At 35.8% G+C, this 17,407-nt stretch overlaps 1 protein-coding gene across 3 annotated transcripts in view; it reads right to left on the reverse strand.

Moving 5' to 3' along the window:
• The window catches only part of LOC125678941 (protein Shroom3-like), a 77,342-nt gene that overhangs the window by 12,126 nt on the left and 47,809 nt on the right, over window positions 1–17,407 (reverse strand). For all 3 annotated transcript variants that reach the window (XM_048917757.2, XM_048917758.2, XM_056154541.1), the window contains 3 exons: window positions 9,099–9,504; window positions 5,056–8,352; window positions 4,246–4,283 (listed from right to left, as the gene is read on the reverse strand). In XM_048917757.2, coding sequence (XP_048773714.2) covers window positions 4,246–4,283; window positions 5,056–8,352; window positions 9,099–9,504 — 3,741 coding nt within the window. The remainder of the gene's footprint in view (window positions 1–4,245; window positions 4,284–5,055; window positions 8,353–9,098; window positions 9,505–17,407) is intronic.

Here is a 17,407-nt window from a genome sequence, read left to right on the forward strand (position 1 = left end):
GGAGGACATTTCCCAAATGTATGGTATTACTCAATGTCTGGGGTTTGTGTTACTGACATTTTATTGCTAAGAAAATTACTCCAGTATATCTTTCTGCAATATAAATGTCATTCACTTTTCTCCATCACCCAATGAACATTTAATCAAACTTCAGAGTTCAACAAACTTTGTGGATTCATCTTCATCAAGGTATTACACTGATGATGAGATGACTCCAAAGTGAATTGGTTAACACAGTGACCCAAAAGGTGGATAACCACAACAAAAGAGACCCTGTTACAGTAATATCAGTGGTAGTCACGAAGGAGCACAACGATACCCTACTAGTAAAATAGGGTGCTTGTACTACACTAATCAGAGAGAGCATCAGTTAACTGGCTGTTCTCCACTTCAGATAAATCATAATTCAAACTTACGTCTTTTTGTGCAGTTTTAGTGGGAGAACACCTTGATGATTTCATGTTTAAGAGATTTATTCTTTCCTACCCCATTTGATTCAGTATAAAGTTTGGGTTGATGAGAGGAACAACTTGACCTCTAATGGTTATGACATGGATCTCTACAAATTTGCCAGTCAGCATACTGTTTACATAAGAAATAGATCTTGCCTTAAACAGATATTTAATGGTTTTCATGCTTCAACTTGGTGTTGGTATCATTTACATAAAGATGTACTACAGAGGTCCCACAATTTTATTAGCATACTGACATTGAAATGATAAGAATTTGAGATACACCACTGACACAAAAAACTCTGTTCATTATAATACACTTTAGTATGGAAATCTGTCCTACTTTCAATTTATATATCTGAATCATAATAGGCGGATTAAGTTTCAACGTATCAAAATATCATGCTCTTGGATATTGTACTTCACCTTGTGTATTCAATAGACACAAAAATGTGTAAATGAGGTCATCATACAACTCACCTGTATACACAGGTAATATTTACCTACCTCCAGACTCTAGGGCGAGGCACGACAGTGTCCAGATTCCCTGGGTCTCCCCCAATCAAATAACAGGGGTACTCCATGGCACATTTTCCCAAACCATTCAGATTAAAACAGAGGTCCACTCATCTCAACCTCTTTTACTTATTCCTCCAGAAAGATAAGACCTGACAGTTGTGTATGTTATTACAGAGTTAATGACAAACACAAAGGTGTTCTGAATGGATTTACTGCTGAACAGCAAAGAGCCTCTCATGCATGACCAATCAGTGGCCTTAGTTCAAGAAACCAGGCTCACTACAGGGGCATATCAAGGACAAACAGATGGTCTTACAATTTACCCTAATGCAATTAATGGATACAGCAGTTCATGGAAATCAAATGGTGCAAACAGGTGATGATTGCCAACAGAACTATGCATGCCATATCCCACAGATATACCTCTCTCCTCCAAGTCTCTCTCTCATTTACATTCTAAATATCAACACAGAAATCTAAACCAAATCTACATTAGCCCAGAATAAAATACATACTACAGACAAGTACTTCTTTAATTAAACATTCGTATTGGTTTAAATTTAAAATTCGATAAATTCCAGTATGTTTGATAACAAATGTTAATCTTGTGACTGGCCAAAATTGGGTTAGTTTCCAAAGTGCCATATAATGGTTAACTTGTCTGTTTGTGTAACGGCTTTTCTTATGGTCTACACACCTATTCAGAACTTGGGAAAGATAGACTCCAGGATAATCTTCATCCAAACCTCAATTTAAAATTTCCTAAAGCATGATATTACTATTTAACTATCATTAAACATTAGTAATATTTTCACTTTTGAGGAGGGGGGGGGGGCATTATGGTTAATTAATTGTGGTGATATGGATGAATATAAAACACATCATTTTCAGAACTTTTCTATCAGCAATATAAATATCAAAAGGAAGCACCCCTAGTCTAAGTAACAATATCCTTGATGTATGGTTCGAATTAACAGGGAACTGGCTTCAACAGACCATAAAATTTGAATATTTCTTCTATCAATGTGAATTCAATCATTTCCATAACAAAAATTGAGAGTCCATGTCCCCAGTACTGATATCTATTTTAAAATATGACACCACAAAATTGGTGAATTTTACAATCTCCAAACATTATCTAAAATGTCAAATTTTGTTACACTTTAATGGCTAGAAATCATGGGCATTGTGCATGAACCAAAACTATTTTCACATAAACATAAAGTTTAACATCATCTCAATTTGGGAATCTACACCTTCTGAAGCCAAAAAGTGTCATAAAAAGAAAAAAAACCCCACCAAACCAACTAAAAAAAAAATTAACACACCTTTTTGACCTGTTGGAAGAAAATGGCGGGAAATCCACGTTTGTGATGTTATACAAATTAAATTATGGATTTCTTCTAAAATGATGTTTTATACATATTTAACCCACTGATCAACAAACTGCAAAAACTTCAGCAATTTAAATGATTTTAAATCATCATCAATCTTCAGACAAAATTATACTGTCGGTGAACTTGGTCCTTGCAATCTTGGATTCTTTCATATGATTAGTCTACAGCATGATATTTAATGATATGCGATCATTAATGGATGGGGGTGGGGGTGGATATGCTTATAATGACTGGTAATTACAGAAACTCAGTCCTCAACCATGAAATCTAAACTCAGTGGAACATCATTTACAGTGTGAATCAAGAAAAAAGTATCAAAATTGTACATGTATATCTATACTATTATGATCCTTGCATAGTTTAACAACAGAAACTGTAGATATAACAAATAGATGTTGTTATTCATGTAGGAACAGTGTGGAGGATCATTACCACTGTATATCAGTCTGTCCTGTATTTGCAGATTACCATAGAAAATTTATTAAAGAATATTATATGATGCCACCAATGTTCGAAGTAATACAATTATTGTTTAATGCAGAAAACTATAAAGACATATGCAGCCTTGAAAGGTATATTTTCAATAGTATGAAACTGAGAAATGCATTTAATGTTTGACTACAATTTCTCATGTACACCACATTGTACGTACATATACTAGGTTCTCCTGTGTACATTGTACACTGTATGTACACCACATTGTACATATACATCCACTACGTTCTCCTGTAAATGTTCAACTTCTCTATGTGTACAATGTATTATCACATCTACACTGCTTACAGTAATAAAGAACTGAATTGATATTACTCAGTATGGACCTCATGAAATTGTCCCCTAGATATGCATCTATAAACTTCAGAAGATCTGCATCATGCCTGGGCTATTCCATACAGTCCAGCATGACAATGAAGTAGGTCAACTATATCAAGTACAGGAATGACTCTGTATTCTTTGGAGGCATGGAAAACTTGAAATTATATTGTTCACAGATTTCTTGATTAGATAAAAGAATACAATACTAGATTTCATGATACCCTTGTGATGCCCTTAGCAGAGAAATCACAGGTACTAAACACTAGGTCAAGCATAATCTCCTTGTGTGACCATTACGTCATGGTGTTGTGAAGCCCCTTATACTTATAACTAATGTTGACAAACATACAAGTCACAACCACTTAGTAAACAAACAGAACAGTGGAGAAATGAAGATCAGAGGTAACCCGCTACACAGCACCAACATCAGAGCTAAGCAAAAACATACATCGAATAAAGAGAACACCTTTTCAAACAATGGTCTGACCCATGCCAGGTACACACAGATTATGACATAATTATTTCCATTGTACAATATTTAAACAGAGTCAATATTTCTAAATCATTTCCGGAGTAAGAAATTGAATGAAGGGAAATGCCTTGTATTGTATTCTATAACAGTTTTAAAGACTGTCCAGTCTTTCCCACTATGACTAAGGTTATTGGAATTCAACTATTTTTTGTTTCAACATCATCTTTATCTAAAAGCCAAATGAAAGAAAAACTAATTCTATAGTTTCAAGATTATCCTCTCATCGAAACATGCTAATCAAAAAGGACTACTTTTAAATCATTTTTAAAAAAAAAAATGTGTTGTCTTCGAAACACTCTCTGAACAAAAACACTACAGAAATATTACCCAGTTATGTATACGCCGATAGCGACTTCATGTCTACCCAGGGACAAAAAAAATTATAGAGAAGAAATTGGAGGGTTGTCACATGTTCTATTGGATTAGAGAGCCTGTGATTAGCTGATTACAGTCTATTCATCTTTTATCTGATCATCTGTAACAACCATGTCAGGTAAAAAAGTAGCAAACCTGAGTAAGAGTTACTTACCTTTGGTCAACATTCTCTTCATCAGCGACTGACATCAACTGTAAGAAATAGTATAGAATTATTTTTATAATGATTGTAGTGATCATGTGAAATAATTAACAACAATGAATACCTGATTGCCTCTACTTGTCATGTTTCATTGTAATTACTGTTATTTCATGCTAAGGAATCCGAAAGAGGAATATAATGATGTTATTACCAATAAAATTACAAATTTCAAAACACTATATCATGGAATTTGCTTTATCTATACTTTTTATAATTCCAGCATCATGTGTCCCATGGGGATTCTGGTTAGAATAGGTCCTCAGTACCCCTTGCTTGTTGCAAGAGGTGACAAAATGGGACAGTCCTTCGGATGAGACTGCAAAAACCAAGGCCCTGTGTCACAGCAGGTGTGGCATGATAAAGATCCCTTCCTGCTCAAAGGCAGTAAGTGACAATCATAGGCCTAAATTTTCCAGCCCTTCACCAGCAATGGTGACATTCCCATATGAGTGAAAAATTCTTGAGTGGGACGTTAAACAATATACAACCAACCAACCATATTCCCTAACTTCATAATACCACAGTGACTAGAGTAAACACTTGTCACAGAATTCATTAAATTCAATATTAATAAATCTTTTCATTGCACACTTTTGTTTTAAAAAATGATTATTCTTTATCGATAAAGCATAAATATCTTACACACAAAACTTGTCTTTCGTGTGACTAAATCTATAGATACATGTATGCGTATGAACTAAATTGACTGTCATAATACTACATGTAATACAGATACGACATAAACAGAAGATGATACCATACCTCATCTTTGTTCAGCTGTGACATAGTGCTGATTGAGTCACTTTGACTTCGTTGGTGTTGCTCTGAGTCTGGGAATGAGGAGAGTGTTGTAACAGCATATGGATCCACAAGACTGGAGTCGGACCCGATGGAGTGTGGGCGACTTCCTGCCGTCTGGGAACGGATTCGACTCCATTCGGTCTGCTGTCTTTCGGGTCTCTTCATTTCCATGTACTCAGAGTCTCTTGAGGTTATTGACCTTGATCTGCGAAGACTCTCCTGTCGCTCTGCCCGGTTGCCATATTTAAGTCGGAAAGATTCGGATGAGGTTAGTGATGTTTTACATGAGGTTTCTTCTTTGGATTCAAATTCATCAGGTTTTTTACCTGTTACCCTGTCCATGTACTTTTGCACTGCATTTCGTTGTACATCTTTGAGGTTGGTATCTTTATCAAAATCATTTTGAGACTGTGAGGAAGAAATGTCTGGGTTGTCAGGTGACACACTGTCAGAATCTGAGACATGTCGTTTTGTGGGAGAGGAAGTGCTGCTGTCTTTAGGAATGGAATCAGAAGTTGACCTTGGTCGATGATCATAACTAGAATCTGATGGTACATTAGAAGATAAATCCATCTGTGACTGGCTGGGATATTTGAATTTACTTTTGGAATCACGAGCACCATTTTCATTGTCCAGTTTCCAAGCACTAGTCCTATCACTAAATCTGTCCTTCATTGGTCTTATTTGTTCAGAGGATGTTCTCTTTAAATTGGAAGCTGGTAACATGCCCTTTGTGGAATAAGAAGGACTACCTTTGTTTCCTAGTTGGATATTTTCGTAATTTGATGATTTATCAGCCTGAGACTGCTTGGACTTCTTTACCATGTCCTCCCAGCGCTGATCATGTGTGCGATTTTCCAGAGAGTCCTCTCGGATAAGTGCCATGTGCTTATTTTCTGCATGCATTCGTTGGTAATCCATACGGACATATTCTGACGATGAATGAGACCTTGTATGTACCATCGTGGGAGACTGTGTGGAAGACACCAATTCACTCTCCTGTCTCTTATGAAAGTGTTCATCATATACTCCATATGCTTTCTTCATAGAAGCACTTCTTCCCATTTGTCGACTTAAATCGTTTGGTCGTCGAGGTCCATCTGAACTTCCTGGTACTAGAGGGGACGCAGGATCAGTAAACACAGAATCTGTTGACTCATGTCTAGGTTTGGAATGACTTGGTAGAGCTGGAGATAACTCAGAAGAACTAAAGCGAGTACTAGTGGAAGAGCGCGATTCTGATGTACTATATGACTGAGATGTAGGGGTATCACCACTTGGAACACTGCGATGAAACTCATCTGTGTTCAAAGTACCTTTGGAATGCTTGTCATAACCCAGAATTAAGCGGTTTTGGTCTCTACTTAGATCAGATCTACTCCCGGTGTGTAACAGTGGATATTTTGGAGAGTATAGAGAAGGATCTAATCCATGTCTCATTTGTTTGGAACGTGATTCTGATGGTAACACAGAGCTCCTTTCACTTTCCAACCCAGACACATCATGCCTCGAGTCACATATACTGGATCGTGACTCTGTATAGTCTCGTCCAAAAGGCATGGAGTTTTCATTTGGGTGAATAACAACACTACTGTAGGAATCTGCTTCTTTCATTCCTGGATAATGTATGAATGAAGGCATTTCAGACCCTGGACTACGTATGCTACTGTCCTGACTAGAAGCAGACGACAGACGTTTTTCACTGCCAACAAGTTTTCCACCGTAATATTCTTTTGTTAGTTTTCTAAGCATTGGAGCCATATTTGAAGGATAATCTTCTGGAAAATTTTCCCTCCTTTCTCTATCCTTATTATCTCCAGGGTTTCCTATGTACCCATCCCTTCTTCGACTGTCTGTCTGTTTGTAACTGTCACTATCAGAACTAGACAGCCTCGCCTGAATGGACTTTTCCTGGAAGTACTTATCACTACTAGAAGTGTCTGTGGAGGATTTATTATCTGTTTGTGTTCCAGTGTTGTAACACACCATCTGCTTCACAACGTAAGTCCTTGGTGGCTCAAATCGAAGTGAACTACTACTCACACTTCTCCCATCACTACCCAAAGGATTGGTTCCAGTATCCACCAAGCCCCTTACAACAGGGGCCTTTTCTGGACTTTTTCTGGTAAAAGTTTCTTGTTTTTTATAGTCCTGGTAAGGACTGTCACTAAAAGATGATGAATCACGACTTTTCAAATCATTGTGATATCCACTACTACCTCCATGCCAAGAATCGTGGTGAGGACCAACAATCGAAGCAATTTTTTCAGAGAGAGTCTTTTCATCAGGAGCTTGACTCTCCCTCTCTGGAGGTGACGGAATGTTGTATTTTTCATCTCCAATGCGATTGCCATCCTGATCCATCATTGGATTTGGATAACCTGGAGAAGAACTAAAGAACTGTTCCATTTGACTTTCTGCACTCCTTTTTGATTCTAAATTTATTGTCCTCTTTTCATGATCACTGGGAGTTGGGCGTTTTATAAAACGTGTTAATGATGTTTGTTTTTTAAACCCAGGATCACTAGCGTTTCTTTTATAATCATCCCCAGTCTTTCGTTCACTACTGGGACTATTGCGTTCGGTAACAGGCCCAAGTTGAGGATGATATGCTTGTTTTAAATTGGGCGAATTTATTGGCTCCCCTGGTTCAGTCTCTAAATTTGGTTGAGTAACAGGCCAGGAGGGGTACTTCTCATGTGGCTGAGGTTTACAGACATACTGTAAACTTGACACATCTCTGACAGGGGGTGCTGGGGGTGAACATGGAGGTCGAGGGTCATAAGGTTCTCGGGGAGCTCGTTGTGTCAGTTTCTGCAGCTCTAGATCTGCGGGATCCACCTCAGCTTGTGAGGACACATCATTAATGTTCTGATAATCGTGTAAGTCTGATTTAAAAGGTTTGTTACTGGTTGGCAGTGACTGCCTCACATCTTTAAGTTTGTCATCACGATGCCCTGAATAATCGGCATTGTGACTCCATGCCATCTTCTTATACCCTTTTGAAAATGAAAATGACTGATTTGTTGGACTTCGGGGAGACAGTGGTTGTGAGTAACTGCTTATGTCTGTGCTGGACTTGTGCAAGTCGAGCCGTGGTGATGGGGGCTTCCTCTGGTAGGGGTTGGCCATGTTGAGACTGGGAGAGGATGAAGCAGGAGACAACCGTCCTGGGCGAGGATCAACAGAATTCAGATCTACATGGCTACCATTGGGTGGGTCCACATTGGGAGAATTCTGCTGTTTTTGTGTCAGATCCTGAAATAGTTACAAAACATTAGCAACACGATTTTCATCACATGAACATTGTTTTCTTGTGTTTTAATGCTGTTGATTTTACAAAGTGAGCCCCAACTTTCTGGATCACAACACTGGTTTTTTTAATCTATCTCCCACTATCCTCTGAAATTCATGTCACAATGTGTTGGCATACTAATGACTATGTCACAGTCAATATTACATGCACAAATAATTCTATAGACATACAGTATAGCCAGAGTTTTTTTAGTGGGTATATAATTTTGCCTATTCTGGCAATTTCCATAGATTCACCAAAACGAAAATCACTAAATTTAAGTACATCAGTATACATATACATTGTATCAATAAATAAAAAGGAGTTCACCAAAATTTTATCCACCAAAATTAATGGCATATCTTTTTACCCAAATCCACCAAATTTGTGTTCCGAAAAAAGGCTATATATATGTATATATTTTATCATCAGATCAAACTCCATACTACGCATCTTGTCTCGTTTGATCTGATGATTGTGCCTGCCATCTGGTCATGATTCAACTCTTCATATCAATTAAGTTACTGTACAAATAATATATACTGTACTCCAAATTTTTTTTCATGACAATTCTGCAGTAGCTAATCTTTAAAATAAAAAATATCCGAACCTGTGGATTTTTGTTTGTTGTCTGTAAATATGTAAAATTGAATAACATTCATGTTAATTTATTTGAAATGAGGGTGTTCATTCATCATAACATTTTTACCTGTACAGTGCTCCATCCTTTTATAGACATCGGTCCTCCGGATGATTCTTCATTCTGCGTGCCTCGACTGGATGGCCGGTGATTTGACCCTGTAGATGAGGTACTATTCCCTGATGAATGTCGCTGTTTGTTTGGTAAAATTTCTGTATTCCTAAAGGAAGCTGGTATAAAAGAATGTGCTGGTAAGCTATGTCTTCCTGGTGTTGTAATGTGACTTGGTGTTACTGGAGAGGTGGATCCGTAGGAATGTCGGTTCTTACTTGATGGAGGATCTCTCGGTGAGGATGGGTGCGAGGACAAGGAAATGGAACTGGAGGAAAAATTATTCCTAATTCTCACCGGTGAATCTTGATGTGGTGAGGTGTTCAATGCATTTGATGATAAATGTCTTGCTTTGCCTCTTCCACTGAAAAACAAAAGAAATTGTCACTTTATAATCAATATCATATCACAAAAATAACAATGGTTCTCATCACGTGTCTTTCTCCTGTCACCCTATAATCTCTTTACACAGCCATTATTTCATCATCTATATCTATGTGGAACATTTCCTGTCTTGCATGCAAGCAATGTCTTACCTGGCCTAAAATAGAATGCTTGTGAATGAGAACCAGTTTATTCATGTGAAATATTACGCAACCTGAAAAAGGAGACACTGACGATCTTGTGGGACAACTGCTAATTAATTATCTCGTATATCAGCTCACAGCACAAATTAAGTGTGCAAAACTTTTAACATGTAATATCATGCACACTTCAATTCAAGAAAATTAAAATTCGTGATTCAAAAGCCTTGTATTATGAACCTTTAAAATATTTCAAGAACTTTTGAAATTTAAAAGCACCCATAAAATCTTTTGGGCAAATCTGTTTATAAATGCCAAAGAATTTGAAAACTCCACATGCCATTGAGAGACCAGATTATACATCAGAAATGTTAAAATACACTTTTATGTTAAAAGCCAGTCTTTAAATCTATTCCCAACATTGAATTTTTCTGTTAGAAACAAACAGAATTCCAAAGGCAGAACCTCAGGGTAAACGCCACACAGAAATCACCTTAATGAAATCCAGAGTTAGAACCTCAGGGTAAACGCCACACAGAAATCACCTTAATGAAATCCAGAGTTAAGACTAAATCCCATTGACACTCTGACAGTTAGCCCTAAAAGCCTCTCCACTACATGGAACATATTATAAAAGTTCTGCAATGCTATGAAAAAAAATGAAAATGAATTGCACATCTTTTTTTAAGGCTACAGTACAAATAGTTTTAATTTCAAAAGATAAAAATGATAACAGATTATTGTTTTATAAAAGATACTTAAAACTGTCTGACAGAAGCAATACAAACTTACAGTGTATTGATTTCTGCTAAAATTAAATTGTTCACATAGATAATGAAGAAAAATGGTTGCTTACCAGAACATTCCCATAACATGGGATGAGTCACCATACACAAAGCTGTCACATTTACAGGAATGACAGTATTTTACAATGACTAGGGTCATAACTTTACCTTAATATACTAAAATAATGATCGATAAATGCTTTTGAAACATCATGTCTCTTCTGTACATAAATCATTGTGATTTCATGTATTACAGTGGAACCCCGTTATTACGTTTTCCATTTTGTCACGATAAAATAACGTAATAACGGGGGCAACGTAATAAACGTTCCCAGTGAAATCCATTAAAAATATCATTTGGAAATTGTATATCGTCCGTTGGTACTCCGTGAAGGGGTGTGTGAATATATGTTTACTGTTTCTTTGTTTAAAAGACTATGATACTTTGTTTTATTTACATCTTATCTTTAATGTCCGTAATTCTTCATGTTCTTATCCCTTTTCTTTATTTCTGGTGTAGGATTCATAAGGATGTTTTGATAAACGTTGCTTTTCTGCATTCGTTTGGACCGCCATTTTGTTCAACTTTAAAACAATGCGTTCATGTAACTTTCTCTCAATAACTCGTTCCGGTTCGTATTCAACATTCGTATTAAAAAAAATAACAAAACATTGTTTTTATTAAGTTCGCGAATTACACAATACACAACGCAATAAAAAAAAAAATCCCATCCAAAAAACAACAAAACTATAGACACAAAACGCACACGATACCCAACACTTACACACTTTTCTCACCAATGATAAACACGGAGAACAATTTAAGCGCAATCCACATTAAAAAAATATAATGATGCACGAAGATTTCATTTACAACGCTAAATGATGACACTAAAATCACGTGCGCATCAGGGGATTTTAGAATATTCACAGAGGTAAATGCCGTGCACGAATCGGCCGATAACACAAGACAGTTTGGTCGGTGTATGTATGGACGAGATTTACGAACACCTAAGCTGCATGTCCAAACTACGGACAATTTTTTAATTGAACACTTCCTTTAGTCACCTATGTCCAAGAAGTTACCCAAGCGGTTTTAACATTGCTACGATAAATCTTGTCTTTCATGTTTGGTACCAAAGCTGTCCGTAAATAGAGTTTTAATAGCGAAGGTAATCACACAATGCTGAACACGCAGGTAGTTGAGAAATTATTTCTTTGATTATCAAAATATGAAAAATGAAGTAACTTTCATAGAGTACAATTTCTAAATAAACATTATTTAATTGTTTATCACTGGCTTCGATACGGGGTATTCACCTGTATTGATGTCGCTAGATCTATCGAAGCGTGATCAGTCAAGCGTCTCTAATCCCCAAACAGACCAGGAAATTTACGTGGCCTCAGGCAGTCAAGGTGTGAATGGCTTATTATTTTGAGAATCACTATTGAATAATTAGGGGTTTATTACGTTTTCGTCGGAATTTTTACAACGTAATACCGAGTCCCGGCATCTTAGGACAACGTAATAACGAGGTCTATTTTATATAGGTTTGTTAAGAAATGGTTTTGTGCTTTGAAATTCCAACGTAATATGCGGACTAACGTATTAAAGGGGGAACGTAATAACGGGGTTCCACTGTACTACCAACTTTTAATTCATGAACTCCTAATTCTCTTAAATATTCATCTGTTTTAAGACTGTAATGAATTTCTTGAAATTTAAATTCAGTGACCTTTCCATACTTACAGGTTTAAAGTTACTAAAGTGTAATGGTTCAGAATACTGGTAATCCTCATACAATTCCCCACAACTCACACCATAACAACAAACTTATCATCTTCCTAAATCAGTGACAAAAATCTGTACAAATATTTCAGTTTGATTTGACAAGGAAAAGATATGCATCAGATATCTGAAAGCATAGAAATTTGTTTTGATGTGAAGCTTTTGCCTCCAAAAACAATGTTTACTAATATCCTGAGGATATGTGTACCAGTGATATAATATAGTGCATTTCCAGGGAAGACTTAATAAATGGTTGACCACTGGGCCAATGTGACACTGATAGACCATCATTAACAAAAAGACACAGCAAGGAGAGCCCCTTTGAGCATTACATTCTTTATAGTATGTGTTTGACAACCTCTTTATTTCTTACATAACATTTCCACACTTTACAAAGAGGAAGGAAAAACTCAAACATTCTTACATGCAGTAAACATTCCCATAAATCTCTAATAAAAAAGGTTTTTAAAAAGATGATGCAAAAGAATAATGTTTGATTCATTAATCATAATATTTATATTAATCAATGCTTTGTTGTAGTATAAATACACCTTTGATGTTTCATTGCATGATATTTTTTGATAGGACCTATATGCAATGTGACCTTTCAACTTGAAAGAAATTAAGTCTATTCTCATAAAAACAATTTGGCTCAGTAATATAAATGTAGGAAAAACTGCCTACTTTGCCTATATTATGGGGGATATAAAAACAATGTAATTCTTGTCGATTATTCAAATTCCCTCATCTTCCATTCGAACCATTGCATTTTTACCTCCATAATACACACCAACTTAGACATTTATTCCTTAAACAGAAATTACACTACTACGCAGTTTTGAAGTACAAATTAATTAACAGTCTTCAACCCCAGACTCTGATAAAGATTCAAGACATAGACATGAAGTTCCAGTTTTAGAACAGTGTGTATCCAAATTTTGGTTTTTAAATTTGACCAAGGTCACAGGAATACTTTTACATTCTTGTAGTATTAAATCACTAAAATGTACATTCAAATCTGTCATAGAATCACCAGCACAGTGGCACAAATATTTAGAGAATTACACAATCTTTGGGATATACCGAGTAAATACTGAATTAAGATTTCATAACACCATTTGCGTTACGTTAAATCTAACAGTACACAATCGCATGAAGCTGATATGGAGACTTGGTATCACACAGCAGTCCAGGCCTGTTGGTCTGCCTGTCACTAATGTTATATCACTTTGATAATATATACAAACAGCAGATAAAGTCAGGGAATATTCCACCTCTTCCAGCTCTATTATTAGATCAGTAATCTAGAATCGGGTAGTATCAGCTTGATGACTGTGTTTGACAGAGCAGGATATCGTCACATAACAGATTACCCTATGCAGGAACCATAATTCCATTAAAAATATCTAATTTGCTAACCTTTGAATAATGTTATATATTCATATTTACTCTGTTTTTTATTGACTGTTACTTTCTCATGTACTTTCATTTTTGTGCAGGGAATTAAAATTTTAAAAAACTGTGATGTCACAATCAAAACTTTCAACATATTATTGATAGTGACGTCACATCAAATGTAATTATATTAATATCAAAACAAAGTACAGACAATATAACGAGTTAACATTGTACATATTTAACAGGGTAAATACAAAAGAAAAATGTAAATTTCAGGTTTGGAAAGTATATGAGATGATATAACTCGAGTCTCTTCAAACCAGCATATTTATCATGGAGCGCTAATGTGGTCCATTTTATTATGGTGCGCTAATGTGGTCCATTTTATCATGGAGCGGTAATGTGGTCCATTTTATCATGGAGCGGTAATGTGGTCCATTTATCATGGAGCAGTAATGTGGTCCATTTTATCATGGAGTGCTAATGTGCTCCATTCAATATGCCATATGTCGGTTTGAAGAGGCTCAAGTAGATCATCTTGTATACTTTCAAAACCTGAAAGAAATTTCTTAATTTAAATTTTACTTACATTTAACACAAATGTGAAATGTCTATCCTTATTGTTCCAAATATGAAATCAATGGCAGTGGTCAAACACAAAGTAATGTGCTTTCAATTGTACGGTAGTAATTGAATTGGTACTTTCCAGAGATGGACAATCCTACATGGGTCACTTCGTACGAGTGCGTCTAGTAAGAAATGACCATGTACAATACATAATCTTGGAAATACAAACTCATTGAGGCACCTAAACAATAACACCAGTAATTCCAGTTCAAGTAGTGGGTGAAAACTTGACTTTTACCAACTGTGAAAATAGTCCTAAACAATAGCAACTGACTTTTTGGCTGGATGTGTTCTGCCAACAGCTACACCTACATTAAGTACTAGGCAAATCCTCTTACCTAGATCTACGCAAGGGGAAAAAGGATTTAAAAATTTCCTATGTTTTAATCTTTCCAGTGAGAGAACACAGTCCCTGAGGAAATTCTAATCCCTCATTCTGGCAGTACAGTAAAAAGACTGTTTCACACAAACATTAAAAGAATCTGTACTGCAGTGGCATCTTAAGGTAAACAGTGTCCAGCAGACTGTCTGCACCGTGAATACATGGGAGGATATTAGCTGTAATCATGAAAACAAATAATGCTGACACCCAAATACAGACCAATGGGACCTAACGTGTTTAGAGGGGAGGTGACCTTTCTCTACAAAGCGATGACCTTTTCCACTTGAACGGTATACCTGTATAAGCCTGACTCTGCTTGTGAACAAGTAGTGTTTTTATGGAGAAACTTTTATTGTTCCCATTCAGAGCACCTATACAAATTGCCAATTACCAGCTATATGTCAATCATAAAATTCCCACTGGTCAGTGGTTTTGGTCTACATCCCATGTGATGGACTGCCATTCTAAAGTGTCCCACTAAGATATAAGGGAGCTCACTGTGTGTTCACCTGTCAAAGGGCTCCATTTATTGATAGAATACACTGGACTGTGCACTATCAGACCTTAATTAAATAACTGTAAAAAAAAACAAAACCAGAAACAAGTCATTACTATCATTAATTAACCCTGGACAATGACTCCAAGGACATTAGTGTATTTGTTGGGATTGAAGGTGATGGGCATTTGTACTGTATGGTTTAATGACCAACAAACCACATGCTAACATACTGTTTAGTGCTTACATATTTTGGCAAAATCTACATTCAACAGAACTACAATGGTTTAACTTTTAAAATTGCATAAAATGATTGTATACGTCATGTGTATTTTATACAATTTTCTATGGGAGAAAAAAATATTTCTTTCTCATCTCTATAAAAATAAGGGAAATGCATCAGACCCCAGACAGTCATTGATATGCTTAACAAGTTATCTTGTTACATTTTCTCTTGGGGTGGAACTTAATATCATATATAGCAGTTGTGTTGAATTGGTATGTGTCTGATCACCCAGTGAACTAGGTCACATTACTTTCCAGCATAAAGACCCAACCTAGCCTAGACACAGTGACAAGAGACAAATCAAGAGTGAAACGTCTTCTCTTTTAATCTATAACCATTCCCATGCTTCATTAGTCCTTCTCAAGACACATACTGGTAATATGAATTGCTCTGTTGGGGGAAACACCATACCAGTAACAACAAATATGCTCCCTGCAGGGTCTTCATGAAATAGTTCAGAAATGCAGTCCCTGGCAGGCAGGCATTCACAAGTATGGACATTATTCTTCAGGATGAGAAATGATGTCAAGCACATGATACACTTTCAATTGTAATCAGTCTCACCTGAATTGAGATGGTATCTGAGACTGCATAGTGTTCATTGTTTTGAGTTAGCACAAATAAAAATTCCAACACATCGTGCACAGAATGAAACATGATTATCTATAGTACAGCTGTACATGTAGGTAAGTGATCTAAGCTGTATTTAATCAATTTCACCCTGTAATCTAGCCAAAAAAAGCTGTATAGACCACACACATAATCCAATTATGATCACGAAAAACACTTTTTCAACACCTTCTTCTGGGTATAGGGAAAGCTTTCAATTTTGCAAAATTTACATCATGAAGTTAACAAATAAATAAGATTTGATAAGCCTTACAGAAAACTTGGAAAGATGTGTGAAATTTCTTTAAGCAAGCATTGTAAGACTATAGCGAAAATCCTTATAACATGAAAACATCAAAGCATAACATACAAATCAAACAAAGACGACCTCAATGAGGAAGCATTGTATTACATGTATACAGTATAATTACCATCAAAGAATCAAATTAATCCATACATACAACCAGTCCTCTGGAAAAACATCAGCCAACAAACCGAAGAAAAATATTAATATTTCATCATCTGTTTTATATTCCTATCCATTTAAACGAGAGGAGAAAAAACCTGTATACCAACCAGCTATGGAGATCAATCACATCTTTTAATTTGACGTGAGGAATGTGGGCCGTTTTTAGACCACAAAGACGTTTAAATATTTAATAGTGTGCATATAATGTTGTCTGGTCCCCACTCAATATCACTGAAATTACATCATATTTCCTATTCACAATCAAGAATAGCAGTAATTATCTATGTTTTGAAATGACGAATTTGATAAATAATTTAAATGGCACATTGCAAACACTACAGTGCATTGCCATTTTCATATCTATATATTAACAAAGTCTGTACAGTAAATCAGTACCAACATACCAAATGAAAAAAAAAATGTCTTAAACTCCTGGAAAAAAATCATCAGAGTTGGACCCTTTTTACAAGAAACATGTATAAACAATTGTACATGTATATTCATAAACAAGATCTCACACAATCTGCACATTACCTTGTAAATTACGTAACCTAAAAATTATATAAACTAAACAAAGGTTTTTTAAAAGTCTAACTTTGGTTTGATTAACATATATGTAGCTCAACTTCTCTGTATCATTGCTTTACATTTAATATTCAATATATATCATTAATGTTACAGATAGAGAAAATCTAAATACGAAATTTTGAAAAGTAAAAGAAATCTACAAGCCTTTAATTACCTTGTGTCTGGCCTACACCAATACCACTTCTAAATGTGGTCAGTGAAATAACTAGAAATAAGCACAGCAATATACAACCTACACTTTAAATATCTGTCATTTAGAAAAGTATTAAATTGGTTATGAGGACCCTTTTTGCTTCTTGTTGACATCTCTCCAC

The sequence above is a fragment of the Ostrea edulis genome, chromosome 2 (assembly GCF_947568905.1).
Source record: "Ostrea edulis chromosome 2, xbOstEdul1.1, whole genome shotgun sequence".
Lineage (NCBI taxonomy): Eukaryota > Metazoa > Mollusca > Bivalvia > Ostreida > Ostreidae > Ostrea > Ostrea edulis.